At 39.9% G+C, this 18,690-nt stretch overlaps 1 protein-coding gene across 1 annotated transcript; it reads left to right on the top strand.

Annotated features, from left to right (window-relative positions):
* The first annotated feature begins 1,867 nt into the window (after positions 1 to 1,867).
* LOC146965659 (alpha-aspartyl dipeptidase) lies at positions 1,868 to 14,527 on the top strand. The gene is made up of 8 exons (XM_085765235.1): positions 1,868 to 1,971; positions 3,930 to 4,018; positions 4,108 to 4,182; positions 5,825 to 5,904; positions 6,614 to 6,787; positions 12,441 to 12,500; positions 13,662 to 13,744; positions 14,379 to 14,527. Exons 1-8 carry the CDS (start codon positions 1,877 to 1,879, stop codon positions 14,434 to 14,436), a joined length of 714 nt encoding a protein of 237 aa, XP_085621361.1. The 5' UTR covers positions 1,868 to 1,876; the 3' UTR covers positions 14,437 to 14,527.
* The last annotated feature ends 4,163 nt before the right edge of the window (positions 14,528 to 18,690 follow it).

Here is an 18,690-nt window from a genome sequence, read left to right as displayed (position 1 = left end):
ACTTTAAAAAAAAAAATCTCTTGGACTAAATACATAATTAACCTCCAATGAAATGACATGCTTTTAAATGTTCTATTGCATGTTTTGATGCTAATGCAGCATTACAGTGCAAAAACTCAAGTATCTTACCAAGAATATTTGTCTTATTTCTAGTCAAAATGTCATTTCTAGTCAAAACTAATCTCATTCTACTTAAAATAAGACACATCATATTAAAAGTAGCTTGTTTTTAGACACTTTTTACTTCTTTCAAGCAGATTTTCACTTGAAATAAGTAGAAAAGATAGTGGAGCAAGTTTTTCTTCCTTATTACAAGCACAAAAAACTTTGTCACTGGCAGATTTTTCTACTTAAGTGGAAATTAGTTTGAAACAAGTGAAAATGATCTAAAAAAACAAGTTAACTTTTAGGTAATGAGTCTTATTTTAAGTGGAAAGAGATTAGTTTTGACTAGAAATGAGACATTTTGACAAGAAATAAGACAAATATTCTTGGAAAGATGTAGAGTTTTTACAGTGTACTATGAGTATTAGTCAGGGTCTTACGCAGAATAAATCAGTCATACAAAGATTAGACTACTGGGGTTTTTTATGGGCCCCACTGGGCGCTGGGCCCCTAGAGTTATCATCACCTTTCTCCCCTATACTACGGCCCTGCCCTTCCCACATGTCTGGAGAGGCAAGCCCTAAAATAAAATGAATAAAAATAAAAGTTGTTGTTGTTGTTGTTGTTGTTGTTGTTGTCGCAGTGACCGGCAGGAGGCGCTGTCTCGCTGCTCTCCACTGGAAACACCGAGAACAAGGAGCAGAGGAAGAACAACACGTGCTTTTATTTTGAAAGTCCGCTGAGTGACGTGGAGGCGTGGAGCCGCTGGACTCTGACCAGGAGTGAAAGTCCACTTCAGAGGAACCGAGTTCGAGTCCGTCAGCTGGACTGGACCGTCTGGACCGGGCGGTGCGTTCATTTCCCCCAGCGGAGCAGCAGCGCCGGGCGGGGGCAGGAGGAGGCTGCTGATTGGCCCAGAGAAGAGCTGCAGTCAGCGGATCCCCGGTGGACTCTGACCCGCTGCTGCTGCTCCCAGTCCCGGTCTGAGCTCAGTCTGAGTCCCGGTCCCAGTCCCGGTCTGAGTCCCGCAGGTCTGAGTCTATTGTATTATATTATATTGTATTCTATTCTATTCTATTGTATTGTTTGTTTGTGTGTCTGTTTTATGTTTTGTTGTTTCTGTTTGGGACCTAATCTCTTGTTTTATCTATTTCTATGTCTTGTTCTTTCTCTCCAGTGTTGTAATGTAGTCTATCTATGAGCCTTAGTGTCTCTCTCCCATGTCTTTAGTCCATGTGTTGCACTGCAAAAACTCTAAATCCTTCCAAGAATATTTGTCTCATTTCTAGTCAAAACTTATCTCTTTTCACCTAAAATAAGATTCATCACCTAAAAATGAACTTGTTTCAAACTAATTTTCACTTGTAATAAGTAGAAAAATCTGCCAGTGAAAGCAAGTTTTTTGTGCTTGTAATAAGAAAGAAAAACTTGCTCCTCTATCAGATTTTTCTACTTATTTCAAGTGAAAATCTGCTTGAAAGAAGTAAAAAGTGTCTAAAAACAAGCTGCTTTTTGATGTGATGAGTCTTATTTTAAGTAGAATGAGATTTGTTTTGACTAGAAATAAGACAGAGTTTTTGCAGTGTGTGTGCTTGTCTTCCTTGTTTTAAATCTATGTGTACTGTCTACCATCAAATAGGACCACAATGGAAATAAGCCTTTGGGCTTTATTGTGTTTTTAATCCTTTTGAACGCTTGTCTAATAATGTTCAATAAAGTTTTCAATCAATCAATCAAAAAAGTCCTGGTCTGTGTCCTGCAGGTCTGAGTCATGAAGCGGAGACTGCTGCTGGTGTCCAACTCCACGCTGCACGGCAGCGGCTACCTGGACCACTGTCAGCAGCAGATCACACTCTTCTTCGGACAGTAAGTCACTTCACTTTTCCCACGGTCCTTGAAGTAGCAGCCTGGGGCCAGATTCACCAATATGTTCTTAAGAAAGATCTTAAGAAATGTCTTAAGATCTAAAATTAAGAAGTTAATAAGAAAGTTCTTAAAGCAGAAGTAAGCGATCCGGTCGTTTTGGCTAATGCTGCGTTCCAGGCAGGCTTTTGAAATCGTAAATTACAGCTTCAAGTCACAACTTACGACTTTGTAGCGTTCCAGGCAACCCACTCGTGTTTCTCCGACCTGTTTTACCTGTGAAAGTCACTATAACGGCCACTCGTAACTTCTGACCGGTGAACTCGTACCAGATCGAACTGGTACGACTTCACAGGTCGGAAAAACACGAGTTACGGGCTGCCTTGAACGCACCATAACAGTCCTCGTCCCTACGTCACCACATTCACGGCGTCTCTTGGCTGCACACACAGCCCTGCATGCCGTTCTCTCTCCTCATTGGATAAAAACTGTAGGATACGATAAATGTTTTCTCCTGGGCTCAGAGCAGAGGGACTGACAGACCCGTGTTTCAGTCCAAACACTCTATGTAAGTGATTGCTGTCGGAAGATACAACTATTTAAGACTTATATTAACACAAATATATCACTTACTTCTGCTTTAAGAACAGTAATTTCTTACAAATTTCTTATTTTTCCTACTTTTACCATTTTAAGACAGGCCAAGGTTGTCTTAGGAAAACAGTAAAGAACACATTTGATTTCAAGAATACCATTTATTCTTATGTGCTTTCTTAAGAAGAAACTTATGAAGAAAGTTGAGAAAATACTGAAGAACTTTTTTTTGGAGAACATGACTTCTTAAAGGGTTAGTTTTAATAACTTTCTACATTGTAGATTCAAACTGAAGACATCAGAACTATGAAGGGACACAGATGGAGTTATGTCTCTGTCAGCCGAGTGCTCAGCTCCTCTGGGAACTCCTTCAACTGTTGGGAACAACTGTTCCAGGTGAAGATTCAACCTCATGAAGCTGAGACTGAATCACAAGTCTCAGAAAAGCTCTTATCAAAGAAAAAAGAGGAAAAATCTTATGAAATATATTCAGCTTTGTTCCACACGTTGGTGTTTCCTACATAACTCCTTCTGGCTTCCTTCATAGTGCTGACGTCACTTTGAATCTACAATGAAAATAAAGAAAAGCCACTGAATGATCAGTCAGATTCACAAAACCTTCTTAAGAAAAAAAATCTCTTAAGTGTCATTTTTTTCCTTAACTATAGTCTTAAAGGGATAGTTCACCCAAAATTGAAATTTCCCTCAGTATCTCCTCCCCCTCATGTGGACTAAGGGCTGGGAGAAGTTTCAGAGTCCTCCGTGGCTTCTCTGAGTTACAGGGGGTCTCGGTGTAGCAGTGCATGTCCATATGACGGTTGCAAATGGATACCAACTGTCTTCGTAACAAAAAGACACACCAAAAAACATCCAAATACCTCCATGCTGCTCGTATGTAATGTCCGTCTTGTATTGAAGCCCCGACATGAGAAATTGTTCCGCCGGTGTGATTTGCACTGACACAGGAAGAGCAGTGAACTGAGACACTGGGAGCTTCTGCTACAAACAAGCTTAAAATATAGACTTATTTAATTGTTTTCAGAACAGTTTCTCATGTCGGGGCTCCAATACAAGACGGACATTACAGATGAGCAGCATGGAGGTATTTGGATGTTTTTTGGGGTGTCTTTTTGGACGAAGAAAAGTGAGCTCCGTACGTTTTGGACAGATGTTGGACAGATGTTGGACAGATGTTGGACAGTGGGTCCTATATTAATGAACGTCTCCCTTGATGTTGTAGAAGGCTTGTGTGATTCTGATGAGTCAGCGAAGGGAAGTTTAGATATTTCACTGGTTATCAATGATCAATGATCAATGATTATCTATTATGAGTCTTATCTGTCTGTCCTCTGTCTGGTTGTCCTCAGGGATGTGAAGCGAGTGCTCTTCGTCCCCTACGCGCTCCACGACAGAGACGCCTACACCAGAACCGCCCGGGACAAGTTCAAGACTCTGGGTAGGTGACATGACATCACAGCCGAGCCATGACATCACCATGACATCACCGTGACATCACCACCTGAGCTCTACTGTCTCCTGCTGCAGGCTACGAGGTGGACGGGATCCACGAGGCGTCGGACCCGGTGGAGGCCGTCAGGAACGCCGAGGGGATCTTCATCGGTGAGGGACAGAGCTCTGCAAAAACTCTACATCTTTACAAGAATATTTGTCTTATTTCTTGTCCAAATGTCTCATTTCTAGTCAAAACTAATCTCTTTCCACTTAAAATAAGACTCATCACCTAAAAATTAACTTGTTTTTAGATCATTTTCACTTGTTTCAAACTAATTTTCACTTGAAATAAGTAGAAAAATCTGCCAGTGAAAGCAAGTTTTTTGTGCTTGTAATAAGAAAGAAAAACTTGCTCCACTGTCAGATTTTTCTACTTATTTAAAGTGGAAAATTTGCTTGAAAAATTAAAGAAAAAGTGTCTAAAAACAAGCTACTTTTTAATGTGATGAGTCTTATTTTAGGTAGAATGAGATTTATTTTTACTAGAAATAAGACAAATATTCTTGGTAAGATTTAGAATTTTTGCAGTGAACCAGAGCAGGTCCACTATGTCGAGCCATTTTAACATTTAAAAGCCAGACTGGATATGTGTTGTAGATAATATCTGTAATTACGTTTTGCCTCTTGTCAAAAAGAACATTTCAGATATCTGCAACTACGTTCTTCCTAGGACAAATGATGCCGTTCATGTGAATGGGGTTTGTCATTACAGATATCTACAATTCAGCTGCAGATATCCACTATGTGAATTACAGATATCTGTAACTGAATTACGACTAGTCATAATTCCAGTTCTAGATATCTTTAATTCACCTCATTTAAAGATATCTACACGTCCCTTTTCAGATATCTTAAGTTAAGTTTTGACTAGGAGAAATTACGTTGTAGATATCTGTAACTGGAATTCGTACTAGTCGTAATTCAGTTACAGATATCTGTAATTCACACAGTGGAGGCAAAACTGAATCACAGATATCTGGAATAAAAAATCCAACTATTCAAAATGTAATTACGACGAGTCAGAAAGACGTTGTTGATATCTACAATGTTAATTCTGGAGAGTCAAACTTAGCTTTTAACCCTAGAACACTAACGTTACAAAAAGTAACATCATCACTAACGCCGGGTATTTTTTACCCGATATAATATACCCATAAAAAAATATTTCTCACCAAAGTATATTAAAATACAACAATACATGGCAAATTGAAGTACACTTCCTTAATTTTCCACTATACGATGTTTCACAAAATGAAAAAAAGGTGTCATGGTGACCCTATAAAAAAATGTCCAAAATTTGTGATTTTTTTTTGTTTTTTTAACAAAAACTTCCTTAAAAAAGCTGGGACTTTGTCCTTCAGACCCATTTGTGGGACATCTGAGCCTTATTTGGTGGAGTAAAAAGAAAAAAGAAAACATTTTCAGCATCACCAGAAACGGTCGCCAGATTTAGATACATAAACACTAACGTCGGGTGAAATCCACCCGAACATGAGCCTGCTGAAAACACTAGGGATGGCAGCAGGGTAACATGCCTACTGTACCTTCAATGACGTCAGTGAGCAGCATGAAGCTACAGGGACCCACGAAACTCAGACAACAGCAACATAATGAGAATTATGAAACAATAATTTCATGGGTGAAAATCACCCGACGTTAGTGTTCTAGGGTTAAAAGTTAAATCTGCTGGTCATAGTAAAGGACGAAGACGGCGTCGGTGCAGTGACCTGATGACTCTGTGTGTCTGCAGGTGGAGGGAACACCTTCAGGCTGCTCAAGAGTCTCTATGACAACAAGGTGGTGACGGAGATCAGGAGGAGAGTCCTGGAGGTGAGGACGGTGGACCTTAAAGGGATAGTTCAACATTTTGTCAAATTGGCCCATTGCCCATAATCCCTATAGTCATAGCAGTAGGTTCGTTACCTTTAATTGTCGGTGCAAGCTGTTTTTAGAACGGCGGAGCAGAGCCGTGAGCTGCTCAGAGCTACGCTACGGAGGCTCATTATGGGATTTCTTGGTTTCCCTCATCAAACTCATCAAATACACAATCCAACAACTCTACAACGCTCTGGTGGACAAGTTGTGACCTGCACATTCACCACGCTATGAGATAATAACACAACGTTACCAGACAGAGTTGTTTTAGGGGGAAATACAGAGACTGATGATGAAAAACTGTCCCTGAAGGCAACGTGCATCAGCTGGTTTTGTATGAATTTACCTCTAAAACAACTCTGTGTGGTAACGTTGTGTTATTATCTCATAGCGTGGTGAATGTGCAGCTCACAACTTGTCCACCAGAGCGTTGTGGAGTTGTTGGATTGTGTATTTGATGAGTTTGATGAGTTTGAAACCAAGAAATCCCATAATGAGCCTCCGTAGCGTAGCTCTGAGCAGCTCACGGCTCTGCTCCGCCGTTCTAAAGACAGCTTGCACCGATTATTAAAGGTAACGAACCTACTGCTATGACTATAGGGATTATGGTAATGGGCCAATCTGACAAAATGTTGAACTACCCCTTTAACCTTTGCCCCCCCAGGATGGCGTCCCCTACATGGGCTCCAGCGCCGGCACCAACGTGGCGACCGTCAGCATCAACACCACCAACGACATGCCCATCGTCTACCCTCCGTCCTTCTGCGCCATCGGCCTCGTGCCCTTCAACATCAACCCCCACTACCTGGACGCCCAGCCGGGCAGCCGCCACATGGGGGTGAGTCTGAGCTCTCCAGAGGCCTCATTTATCATTGTGGATACACCTTTTTTTACACCCTTTTTCCCCCGTTTTGTGCGTACGCATTTTTCTCCGCCTAATTTGGGATCTATCAAACCAAAACCTGTCGGGAGAAAGTGCAAAAATTTACGACCAGTCCGACCATGGCGTACCGGCATTTACACGCTTTTTGAAGAACAGGAGGAATTGGCGACGACGCTGCTGAGTCAGAGAATTGCAGTGTGAGAGGGAGAGAGGAGCGCGGAGTAGCTACACAGTGTTTGATGTAGTGGTGGTGATGATGATGTTTCAAAGTAATAGTAACTGGTAGTGGAAAACCTGCTTTAAATTATTATGACATAATCTAAAATAAGGGGCAGATTAAATACGATTCTTCTTCTTTCTGTTCTGTTTCATTTAGATTTGGGAGTTTTTTGTTTTTATTGTAGCCTTTCAATGCAAGATGATGTTTCTGACTGATATTGCCGTGTTACCGTGTATCTCGCTTTCAGAGAAATTCCGCTTCTTTCTCCGCTCTCCGTCCGTCTGTTGTCTTCACCGTCTTCCACTGACGTCATTCCACACGTTTCCAGAGTGCACATGGCTATAAAATATGCACGTGCTGATTTGCATTGACCACATATGGTTGTGTGGGGCCGTTTAGCAGGCGGGATATGAGGCGTGTTCACATCCGCACTTTTCTTGGTTCCGGTGTGATTTATCAATGGAAATTGCAGGCAGTTGTGCGTACACACAGTTTGATAGATCTGAAAAGGGTGTAAATATTTTGGGTGTACGCCATTTTTGGCTTTTCGTCATACGTCAAGATTTAGTAGCACTTTTACACCCTGTTTGATAAATGAGGCCCCTGGTGTCTCCTCCTCTGTGTCTCTAACCCTCCTCTCCTCCATGTGCATTTGTTTCCAACGAAGCCGGTGAGAAATGAATCCATGGAGCGGTGGATAAGGTTATTTATCATCTACCATGTTACCATGTGAATGAATGAATGAATATTTATTTCCGTGTCATGCCACCACTGTGGGCCATCCCATATGGGATTACCAGACACATTTACTGACACATCAAAAACTAGACAGTCCTTCCTGTTGGTTTTACCCGCCACACAAGTGCAACACATAAATACACAACTTCAGATTACTTTCACTTCTCATCTGTACATCGGCCAACCACACGAATGTTCAAAGCAAGGAGCGCTAACGTGGACTCCTGTCTCAAATCTAGAGGTGCTCTTTGTAAGTAAGTAAGTAAGTAAATTCCTTTATTGTCCCGAAACGGGCAAGTGTTTTGCAGCAACTGCTTCAACATTTAAAATACATGACAGGCAACAAGGAGATGGAAAGACAAAGGGACAAGGAACACAGCACTACAACAATGATGGCAGGTAAAAAAAGCAACAAGCCACTATAAAAATCCAGAAGAAATAGGTAAAACAACAATCGATCAAAATCTAGAAATACATGGACATAACCATAATAAATAAATAAGTGCAAAACAAAGTGACTGCGTGACTACCTCCTTTTCCCCACATTTAGGAGGGTGATAGCTGTGGGGGTGAATGAGTATTTGTATCTGTTGGTTCTGACTGGGGGGAAACTAAAGCGGGTGCCAGAGGGGAGGAGCTGAAAGTGTTGATGAAGGGGGTGAGAATGATCAGACAGGATCGAATTTGCCTTCTTCACCACCTGCCTGTTGTAAAGGACAGAGAGATTGCTCTGCTGCGCACCAATAATTTTGCTGCCTATGTTCACAATTCTATTTAAGGCATTCTTGTGGGTGACATTCAGACCTCCAAACCAACATATACAGGAAAATATCAGAACTGACTCAATATAGGACTTGTAAAAAAGGGTCATCAGAGTTCTGTCAATACCAATACCTTTGGAGAGGGATCCAGGGGATGTGGAAAAACTAAGAAAAACTCCAAGGCACTCTCTTGAGTTAGTAAAAATGCCTTTAATTAATCTGGCATTGTCACAATGACATGTTTAAATTTTTTACATTTTAAATGTTTAAAATGACTACAACGCGTTTCGGCATCAAGCCTTCATCAGTCAATCAAAAATTAGTTTTGGGTCTACCTCATTACACTGCAAAAGCTCATAATCTTTCCAAGAATATTTGTCTAATTTCTAGTCAAACCTAATCTCTTTCTACTTAAAATAAGACTTATCATGTAAAAATTAACTTGTTTTTAGATAATTTTCACTTGAAATAAGTAGAAAAATCTGCCAGTGAAAGCAAGTTTTTTGTGCTTGTAATAAGAAAGAAAAACTTGCTCCACTATCAGATTTTTCTACTTATTTCAAGTAAAAATCTGCTTGAAAGAAGTAAAAAGTGTCTGAAAACAAGCTGCTTTTTAATGTGATGAGTCTTATTTTAAGTAGAATGAGATTTGTTTTGACTAGAAATAAGACAAATATTCTTGGTAAGATTTTGAGTTTTTGCAGCGTAGACAGTTTTTGTCTTCTAAAGTCACAGAAAGGACGGTAGAACACCAAATGCATTTCATTCTCCAGCTCTTGGATGTCATATCTGTATATCTGTGTATATTTGTGTAGTCGTCTTATCTGCTGTAAACAAGAGATTACAGGTTATAGGGCGCGTTATGTTTGTGTGGCGGTGCAGATTCAATAAACAGTATCCAGTCACCTCTGACTCTTTGGTCAACATCTGGATCGATCTGGATCTGGATCAGACCGGTCCTTCCTGGCTGGTTACAGATTGACAGAGTTGTTATGAGTTGTTATCTGCGGCCTCGGTGCAGCAGCTCGTTATCAGACGAGTCCACAGCGATGTAGCGTGGAGATAAAGAGGCAGTAAAACTCTGAGCGGCTCCTCATGAGTCTCATGTCTGAGGAAGTTGTGCAACATGTGAAGTCGATGCGGCGTCAGCAGACACACACACATTTCCTGACTCCTGACTCCTCAGCAGCGGTGATGCAGCTGTTTCACATCGGTCGGTTTAAAGGGATAGTTCACCCAAAATTCAAATTTCAAATTTCCCTCATTATCTCCTCCCCCTCATGTGGACTAAGGGCTGGGAGAAGTTTCAGAGTCCTCTGTGGCTTCTCTGAGTTACAGGGGGTCTCGGCATAGCAGTGCATGTCCATATAACGGTTGCAAATGGATACCAACTGTCTTCGTAACAAAAAGACACACCAAAAAACATCCAAATACCTCCATGCTGCTCGTATGTAATGTCCGTCTTGTATTGAAGCCCCGACATGAGAAATTGTTCCACCGGTCACAGGAAGAGCAGTGAACTGGGACACTGGGAGCTTCAGCTACAAACAAGCTTAAAATATAGACTTATTTCATTTTTTTCGGAACAATTTCTCATTTCGGGGCTTCAATACAAGAGGGACATTACATACGAGCAGCATGGAGGTATTTGGATGTTTTTTGGTGTGTCTTTTTGTTACGAAGACAGTTGGTATCCATTTGCAACCGTCATATGGACATGCACTGCTACGCCGAGACCCCCTGTAACTCAGAGAAGCCACGGAGGACTCTGAAACTTCTCCCAGCCCTTAGTCCACATGAGGGGGAGGAGATAATGAGGGAAATTTGAATTTTGGGTGAACTATCCCTTTAACTGCTCCGCCTGTCAGACACATGACAGACTGGATGTAGTGAACAGTTTCCACTTCCCCTGGAGAAGCACAAAACCTAAATATCACAATTACAGTTTTTCTCAATCGCTTTGGTGCTATTCTCAGATCAGAATGAAAGTTCTCATAACTATTAGTTCAACCTCCACAACATGTAGTCATTTGTCCACATCATAGCAGCAGTTTCTCCTTCCTCTGAACAAATTGCAAATGCTTTTGGACATGTATCAGTTGCTCTCATACAATTCTCTGCTGTTTTACAACATTATCATTTGTTTATGTCATGTCAGTCAAAATGAACTATACTTTTGAACGCTGAATAGTCTTTCCCTATAAAACTAATAGTCCTCATTTCATTGCTTGAGTCATTACATACAAAATTGTTGAACTAGTTTTCAAAATCTGTCAAACTAATTTTAAATGTTGGGAGAAGCACTGTGAATTCAATGATTCAAACATTTACAGTAAGGAACAACAGGTATGTATGGTATTGGACAGTAATTCAGCACTAAACAATCTGCACTGCTGTCATTGTGTCAGGCATTACTGTAAGATACAGTGGGACAAGAACTTTTGCATTTACATTTAGACTTACAGCTTCACTAGAGAACAGATTTACTGTATTGTAAAGTATTACAGCAACCACAGTAAAGATTTCCCATCTTTACAGTACGGTACTGTACTACAGCATTTTACAAGTAGGAAGCACTTTGACAGTATTGTACACTACAGTAATAATGGTTGATGCAGTACATGTACTGTACATTACTGTAATTTTACTCTGCATCATAGGATTACCAGACAACCTCACAGAGGTGGAAGAGACTGAGCCCATTACAAACAATGGCATAAGGTTGAAAGAGATACAATGTAAGGATGACATTACTGTATCTTTGGGAATATTGAATCTGTTTCAATCGCTACAATTGACAGAGTGATGTAGATGAAAATGTGACAGGAACGTCTGGATGTGCAGGAATGATTTACAGTACTCTGTAGGTTCAGTTACTATATGTACTGCAACATTGTTTACGTAAAGTTGTACCCAAAGAGTGTTTCTCATGTTTGTTGTAGATGACTGTAGTGTATTTTTCCTTTGCACAATGCTGTGAACAAATCAGAATTGCAAAGAGCATATGCAGTAGAAATGTGAAACATACATATTCAGTATCTCCATACAGTAATGTGTAACTTTACTGTAGTTTTCACATGGCTGTACAAGTAGTGTATAGTGCTGTCTGGAGCATTTTCAGGAAGTATCATCACTTTTTGCATTGGAAAACACTTAGAGAATAAAGTGTCCTAATGAAAACATGACAAAGCCATTTGACTATCTTGTTCATAAACGATGGTGTCAGGACTTCTCATTTTGACGGCACTGAGTTTCATTGACATGAGTACTTGCTTTTGAGGGATGGACAATCCATTTTGAGCAAGTGACGCGCTTTTGCAGGTTATCCACTAGGTTTTGCAGTTTGAAATAATTGTTCTGAGAAATGCACTAACTGTTGTGCAAATGTTAAGAGTGATGTGAGAATAGCACCAAAGCGACTGAGAAAAACTGTAAAAACTGCACATGATTTTAAAATCGATTTTTTTTTTCAAAAATCGATTTTTTTTTTTTTTAATTAAAAAAAAATTTGAATATTGTGCAATGTGCATTTGTTCGCCTTTTTTACAAACAGAGAGTCCAGGTTTTGAAAAGGGTTTAAGTTCACATTATAATGGAGTATGTTAATTTATAGGCTCCTACAGTGTTTGTGTGCAGATAAATGTTAAAAATGCTAAAGACTAAAAATCGAGAGAATCGGCAATATCGTAGAATCACAATTTAAATCCAATCGCCATCCAAAAAATCGTAGAAGAATCGAATCGGGAGAAAAGCGTATCATCCCAGCCCTACCGTCAACTCGGGTGTGACGTAATTCCGACCTCCGACTTCCGACTTCCGAGGTAACTGGAACGCATCGTGACAACGGGACTTTTTCTAAATGTCTGTTTGTGTGTTTGTGTTGTGACAGGAGACCAGAGAGCAGAGGATCAGCCAGTACCACGAGGAACCTGACACCCCGTCTGTCCTGGTGAGAACACACTCAGTCACACCTGTAGGGGAGTAGGGAAGTAGTATCAGAGTGTTGTAGTATCAGAGTGTAGTAGTATCAGAGTGTAGTAGTATGGCAGTGAGAAACCACTCTGGATCTGGACCAGGACCAGGATTTCATGAGCCTTGGCTTCTCTTAAAGGGACAACGAGGAGTTTCTATTTGGTTATAAAAAAGTCATGTTCGCAGTTGTATGGCTATGGCCGTTGCGTGTGCAATGGTACAGCATTGTAGATATTATGTGCGAATGTCTGTGACCGTTATGTCTGAATTAATAGAGGTATAGTTATTATGTGCGAATGTATATGTATATATACCATGTCATTCTTTAATTTTTTTCTTTTATTTTTACTTTTACTTTAATCTGATGCGGTATGCTATGCAATACACCTGGCACTTTAAACTGAGTGCACTTTAGGGCACCGTGCAATACAACTTGGTACCCATGTACTCCTGCACTTTAGCACCTGTCACTTTGGCCCAGCACTTTGCACTTTATTTCCCAAACTGTCCAGGTTCCATTACTGGCCTGATTATCTGACCTGTTATCTGACTCTGTTTTTTACCTTGTTGTCTACTTCGTCATGTCGTGTATATAACTGTGTTCCCCTGTTACTGTATTGTATTTATGTCCTGGGACTCCGGATGGAAATTAGCATCGATGCTATAATCCGGCACATTTACATGTTTCTTATATGTACATTGATGTGCGCTGTCCCAGTCAAATAAACAAATAAAGTAAAGTAAGTAAGTACACTTTGCTTTTCCAAAACTCCTCATTGTCCCTTTAACTTCTGTAATCATGTGATAGTGTCTCTCCCTTCTTTTTAAAAAATCATATTTTAGATCTTGCTGCTTTTATTCACTTACACATGTTTTAACGGGTTGTGCAATGTTGTTGTTATTGTGTATTTTTGTGGATGATGCGTGTGTGTGGTCTTGTGTTGTCATCTGCTGCTGGTAACATTGTCATTTCCTGCAAAGGGTTAATAAAGTATCTTTAACTTTCACTTAACCAGGACCAGGAGCAGCAGACTGACTGGTTTGGTTTGTGTCGTGTTGTGTCGTGTTGTGTCGTGTTGTGTTGTGTTGTGTTGTGTTGTGTTGTGTTGTGTCGTGTTGTGTTGTGTTGTGTTGTCAGGGTCTGAGGGAAGGCTCCATGCTGCTGGTGGAGGGAGACAAAGCCACTCTGCTGGGAACCACCAAGGCCAGACTCTTCACCAGGTCAGACCAGTCTAAACCAGTTTAAACCAGTTTAATCCAGTTTAAACCAGTTTAAACCAGTTAGACCAGTTTAATCCAGTTTAAACCGGTTTAATCCAGTTTAAACCAGTTTAACCCTCCTGTTGTCCTCCTGGGTCAAGGAAGGAAGGAAGGAAGGACTAAGGGAAGGAAGGAAGGAAGGAAGGAAGGAAGGAAGGAAGGAAGGAAGGAAGGAAGGAAGGAAAGATAGAAGGAGGGAACAAATTGGATTAATTGGGTCAAAAAGGAAGGAAGGAAGGAAGGAAGGGAGGGTAAAGCGATTGTGGAAAGAAGGAAGGAAACAATGAAGGAAAGAAAGATGGAGGGAGGGAACAGACCAGGTCAACTGGATCAAAAGAAGAAGGAAGAAAAAGTAAGGATGAAGAGAAGGAAGGAAGGAAAGAAGGAAGATGGAGGAAGGGAACAGATTGGGTCAACTTGATCCAGAAGGACAACAGGAGGGTTAAACCAGTCTAATCCAGTTTCAACCAGTTTCAACCAGTTTCAACCAGTTTAAACCGGTTTAAACCAGTTAGACCAATTTAAACCAGTTTTAACCAGTTAGACCAGTTTAAACCAGTTTAAACCGGTTCTCACCATGTTGTTGTTGTTTCAGGGGGAAGCCGACGGCCGAGTACGAGCCGGGTACCGACCTCAGCTTCCTGCTCACATGATGATGATGAAGATGAAGATGATGATGATGATGATGATGATGATGATGATGATGATGTCAGTCCTGGTGAAAACAGAATAAAAGTTTAAAGTACCACCTCGGTGTGTGTGTGTGTGAGGATGAGGGTGGTGACACCTAGTGGTCTGGCTGTTTAAATACATAGTGAATATTTTCCCATGTGTTTCAAATTCAAACCTAAATGTCATTAAATGATCCAGTTGTTGGGGAAAAGTTCTTCAATAATCAAAAGTGAACTTTATTTACTGTATCACTGTATTGATTTAAAACTCAGGTGCAAAACATAAATCAATAAATGTTTATATACTAGGCTACATTATAAATATAGTTTATTTGACCAGTTTGAGTTTAATTTAAATCACATGTTGTTCCTGAATCCACCAAACTGCTGGATCAGAATAATCCTGATGTTCCCGATCAGAGTTTTCCCGATCCTGTGAAGAAGTTTTGAAGAACACAAGCTGCTCCTGTTTGACTCCCTGACGAAGGCGTAGGAGTCTTTTAAAGTTTAACATGACCAAGTCTTAGCAATAAAGGCTTTTTATCTGTTCTTCTTTTTCTACTAGCATTAGCATTAGCCCCATCCAAAGAGCACCTCAAAGAAACCCATACACAAATCTGATATATGGCCATGATGTAGGCTATGTACATATATGTGACATATTTGCCAAAATATTTTATGATATATGTACATATATCATGCAATTACAATATTTGCTTTAAACTTATATTCTGAAATACATGTGCAAACGTAAAACAGACATTTAATTTTGAAATATATTTAAAAATATATGGAAAAGTAAGTGGTCTAGATATTTGTATTTGACATATATTCTAAAATAATTGTTGAAATTTGTAGTCTAGATATTTGTTTATAACATATTTCAGAATACATGTGCAAACATGTAGTTTAGACATTTTCTTTTAAGTACAAACATCTCTATTGTACAAACATGTAGTCTCCATGACATAGGCTACACGGTAAAATAAGAAAAAAATAAGAAGAAGCTTGGGTGACCCGGCGAGTAACCATAGTAACCCATTTGCTGGGTCAACGGTTGGAGTTTTGAGTCCAGGAAGCGCTCGGTCACAGCACAAAGTGGGGGTTGATCCAGATTACTGTAAAACCAAGACTGGATCACGTGATCCAATCTGATCTCAGAATCCATTTTTAATTGTGAAATAAATAACCCATTTTCAAGATTTGATCCAATCCATGATCCATTGAACAACTGGGCCCAGGGTTCGAGTTGGGCGTGACCAACAGAACCAGACCGGTCGACCTTCAACAGCCCCTGGTTGAGTTGTCATGTGAATAAAGTGTAAAAGGGGCCAATGTGCTGTTTTGTCTTCTCAGTGTGGCAGAGTGCAGTCATCCATCCACCAAGCAGCTCAGAATAAGAGTCAACAGCAACAGGAGAATACTGCAGCACTACACCTTTAACTGTGTTGTTGCTTAATCCACAGATACACGATCTGTACAAGTTGTAGCTGGTTGTAACGGTGACTAACCAGGCTTTACAACAAAAATAAAATACTACACCATTTAGTTTTATTAACCCTCCTGTTGTCCTCCTGGGTCAAGGAAGGAAGGAAGGAAGGACAAAGGGAAAGATGGGAGGAAAGAAGGAAAAGGAAGGAAAGATAGAAGGAGGGAGGGAACAGATTGGGTCAATTGGGTCATAAAGGAAGGAAGAAGTAAGGACGAAGGGAAGGAAGGAAGGGAGGGAAAAGGGATTGTGGAAAGAAGGAAGGGAAAAGGGAAGGAAAGAAAGATGCAGGGATAGGGAACAGATCAGGTGAATTGGATCAAAAGAGGAAGGAAGAAGAAGTAAGGATGAAGGGAAGGAAGGCAGGGAATAAGGATTGTGGAAAGAAAGAAGGAAGGATGGAGGAAAGAAACACATTGGGTCAATTTGACCCAGAAGGACAGGGTTAAAGGGTACAAATGATGAACTGAGGAGTTTATAACTATTTTTTTTAGCTATTGATATGGTAGAAGACCAGATAAAGTTTAAAGTTTATGTTTATTGTCAATGCATAGACATATACAAAGAAATATCGCTTGGCAGTCTTTTTCTTCTGAAGCAGTAAAGAATATTTTAAAAAGTTTAAAGGTTTTAAATGAATAAACTTAATTTTATTTTAGAAGAGAAATTAGAAACAAATGAGTTGGACTGCAGTCTCCTGTCCGACCACTAGATGGCAGCAGATTTCTCTGTGGACTGAGGCTTCAATACTTTCACAGTATTAATATAGAACCTAGAGCTGCTTTATAATCACACTACACATGGACATCTACCTTTATACTGTATGGAGCTTTAACACAAACATCTACCTTTATACTGTATGGAGCTTTAACACAAACATCTACCTTTATACTGTATGGAGCTTTAACACAAACATCTACCTTTATACTGTATGGAGCTTTAACACAAACATCTACCTTTATACTGTATGGAGCTTTAACACAAACATCTACCTTTATTTTGAAGGAGCTTTAACACAAACATCTACCTTTATACTGTATGGAGCTTTAATACAAACATCTACCTTTATACTGTATGGAGCTTTAACACAAACATCTACCTTTATTTTGAAGGAGCTTTAACACAAACATCTACCTTTATACTGTATGGAGCTTTAATACAAACATCTACCTTTATACTGTATGGAGCTTTAACACAAACATCTACCTTTATTTTGAAGGAGCTTTAACACAAACATCTACCTTTATACTGTATGGAGCTTTAACACAAACATCTACCTTTATACTGTATGGAGCTTTAACACAAACATCTACCTTTATTTTGAAGGAGCTTTAATACAAACATCTACATTTGGAGCTTTTCTTTTTCTTTATGCTTTGTTGCATCTCTGTTAACTCCTCTGTTGTGTTGAGTTGAGCCCTCTGAGCCACCGTACTCCTACTACTAATCCTCCATGGTAACGAAACCATTTGTCTCATTAATTAACAGATTAACATATTCATGAAGTTGTGATGTTATGTTCCCACGGTGACAGAGCAGCCGAAGGTAAAAGTTCACTCACCTTCATGTTTGTGTTTCACATTTGTTTGGAGGCAACCAGGGATTTTATACACACACACACACACACACAGGTTCACATACGTCTCTATGTGGTACGATGGTGCGTAATCTAAATAAGAAATCTGCCTTACTTCATCACTCTTACACAAATACACAAGAATGCTGCTTCACTCCCACGTTGTATGTATTACACCACCACACACACACACACAACCACACACACAACCACACACACACACATATATACACACACACACACACACACAATATACACACTGCCTGCGTTTCATCCAAGAATGAGGAAACTCACACCCATTGAAGGTTTAAAGTCTGCAAATTGGTCCTCACAACGAGAGACGCACACACACACACACACACACACACACACACACACACCCTCCCCCCTCCTGTGAAGCCCATGGGAGTCCTGCCACACATTCTTTAGCGCACACTTCATTGTAGCGGTGATTCAGAGCAGCTCATGGCCAAATAAGACGAAATCCCCTCGGCCTGTAGCAGTCTGACTGTTCTCTGACTGGACTCGGTAAAGCTCTGACTCATCATCTGCTGTTGTTGTTATCTGTTGTCGACCGACCACGATGACCGCGTCCTCTTCACCTTCTGCAGAAACACCCTGCTCTCTCTCTACAGGAGGTCTTTGTGTTTCCTGATGTTGGTCTCCAAGTCAGATTAAAGCTACATTGTATAGGAATTACTCCCATCTAGCGTTGTGCACTGCAAAAATTCGAAATCTTACCAAGAATATTTGTCTTATTTCTAGTCAAAATGTCATTTCTAGTCAAAATAAATCTAATTATACATAAAATAAGACCATCACATTTTAAAAAGTAGCTTGTTTTTAGACACTTTTTACTTTTTTCAAGCAAATTTTCCACTTTAAATAAGTAGAAAAATCTGACAGTGGAGCAAGTTTTTCTTTCTTATTACAAGCACAAAAAACTTGCTTTCACTGGCAGATTTTTCTACTTATTTCAATTGAAAATTTGTTTGAAACAAGTGAAAATGATCTAAAAACAAGTTACTTTTTAGGTGATGAGTCTTATTTTAAGTGGAAAGAGATTAGTTTAGACTAGAAATGAGACATTTTGACAAGAAATAAGACAAATATTCTTGGAAAGATGTAGAGTTTTTGCAGTGTGGTTGTATATCACAAGCAACTCAATGGT

Source organism: Trachurus japonicus, chromosome 21 (assembly GCF_045865225.1).
Source record: "Trachurus japonicus isolate A0001 chromosome 21, Traja_1.0".
NCBI lineage: Eukaryota > Metazoa > Chordata > Actinopteri > Carangiformes > Carangidae > Trachurus > Trachurus japonicus.
The sequence above is the reverse complement of the archived record's forward strand: the minus strand, read 5'-3'. Positions and strand labels throughout refer to the sequence as shown.

Excerpts from the sequence above, each read along its gene's own strand:
- LOC146965659 (XM_085765235.1), top strand. The coding sequence starts at position 1,877 with ATGAAGCGGAGACTGCTGCTGGTGTCCAACTCCACGCTGCACGGCAGC. Across the intron at positions 4,183-5,824 it reads CGCCGAGGGGATCTTCATCG|GTGGAGGGAACACCTTCAGG; the intron begins GTGAGGGACAGA and ends GTGTGTCTGCAG. Across the intron at positions 5,905-6,613 it reads TCAGGAGGAGAGTCCTGGAG|GATGGCGTCCCCTACATGGG; the intron begins GTGAGGACGGTG and ends TTGCCCCCCCAG.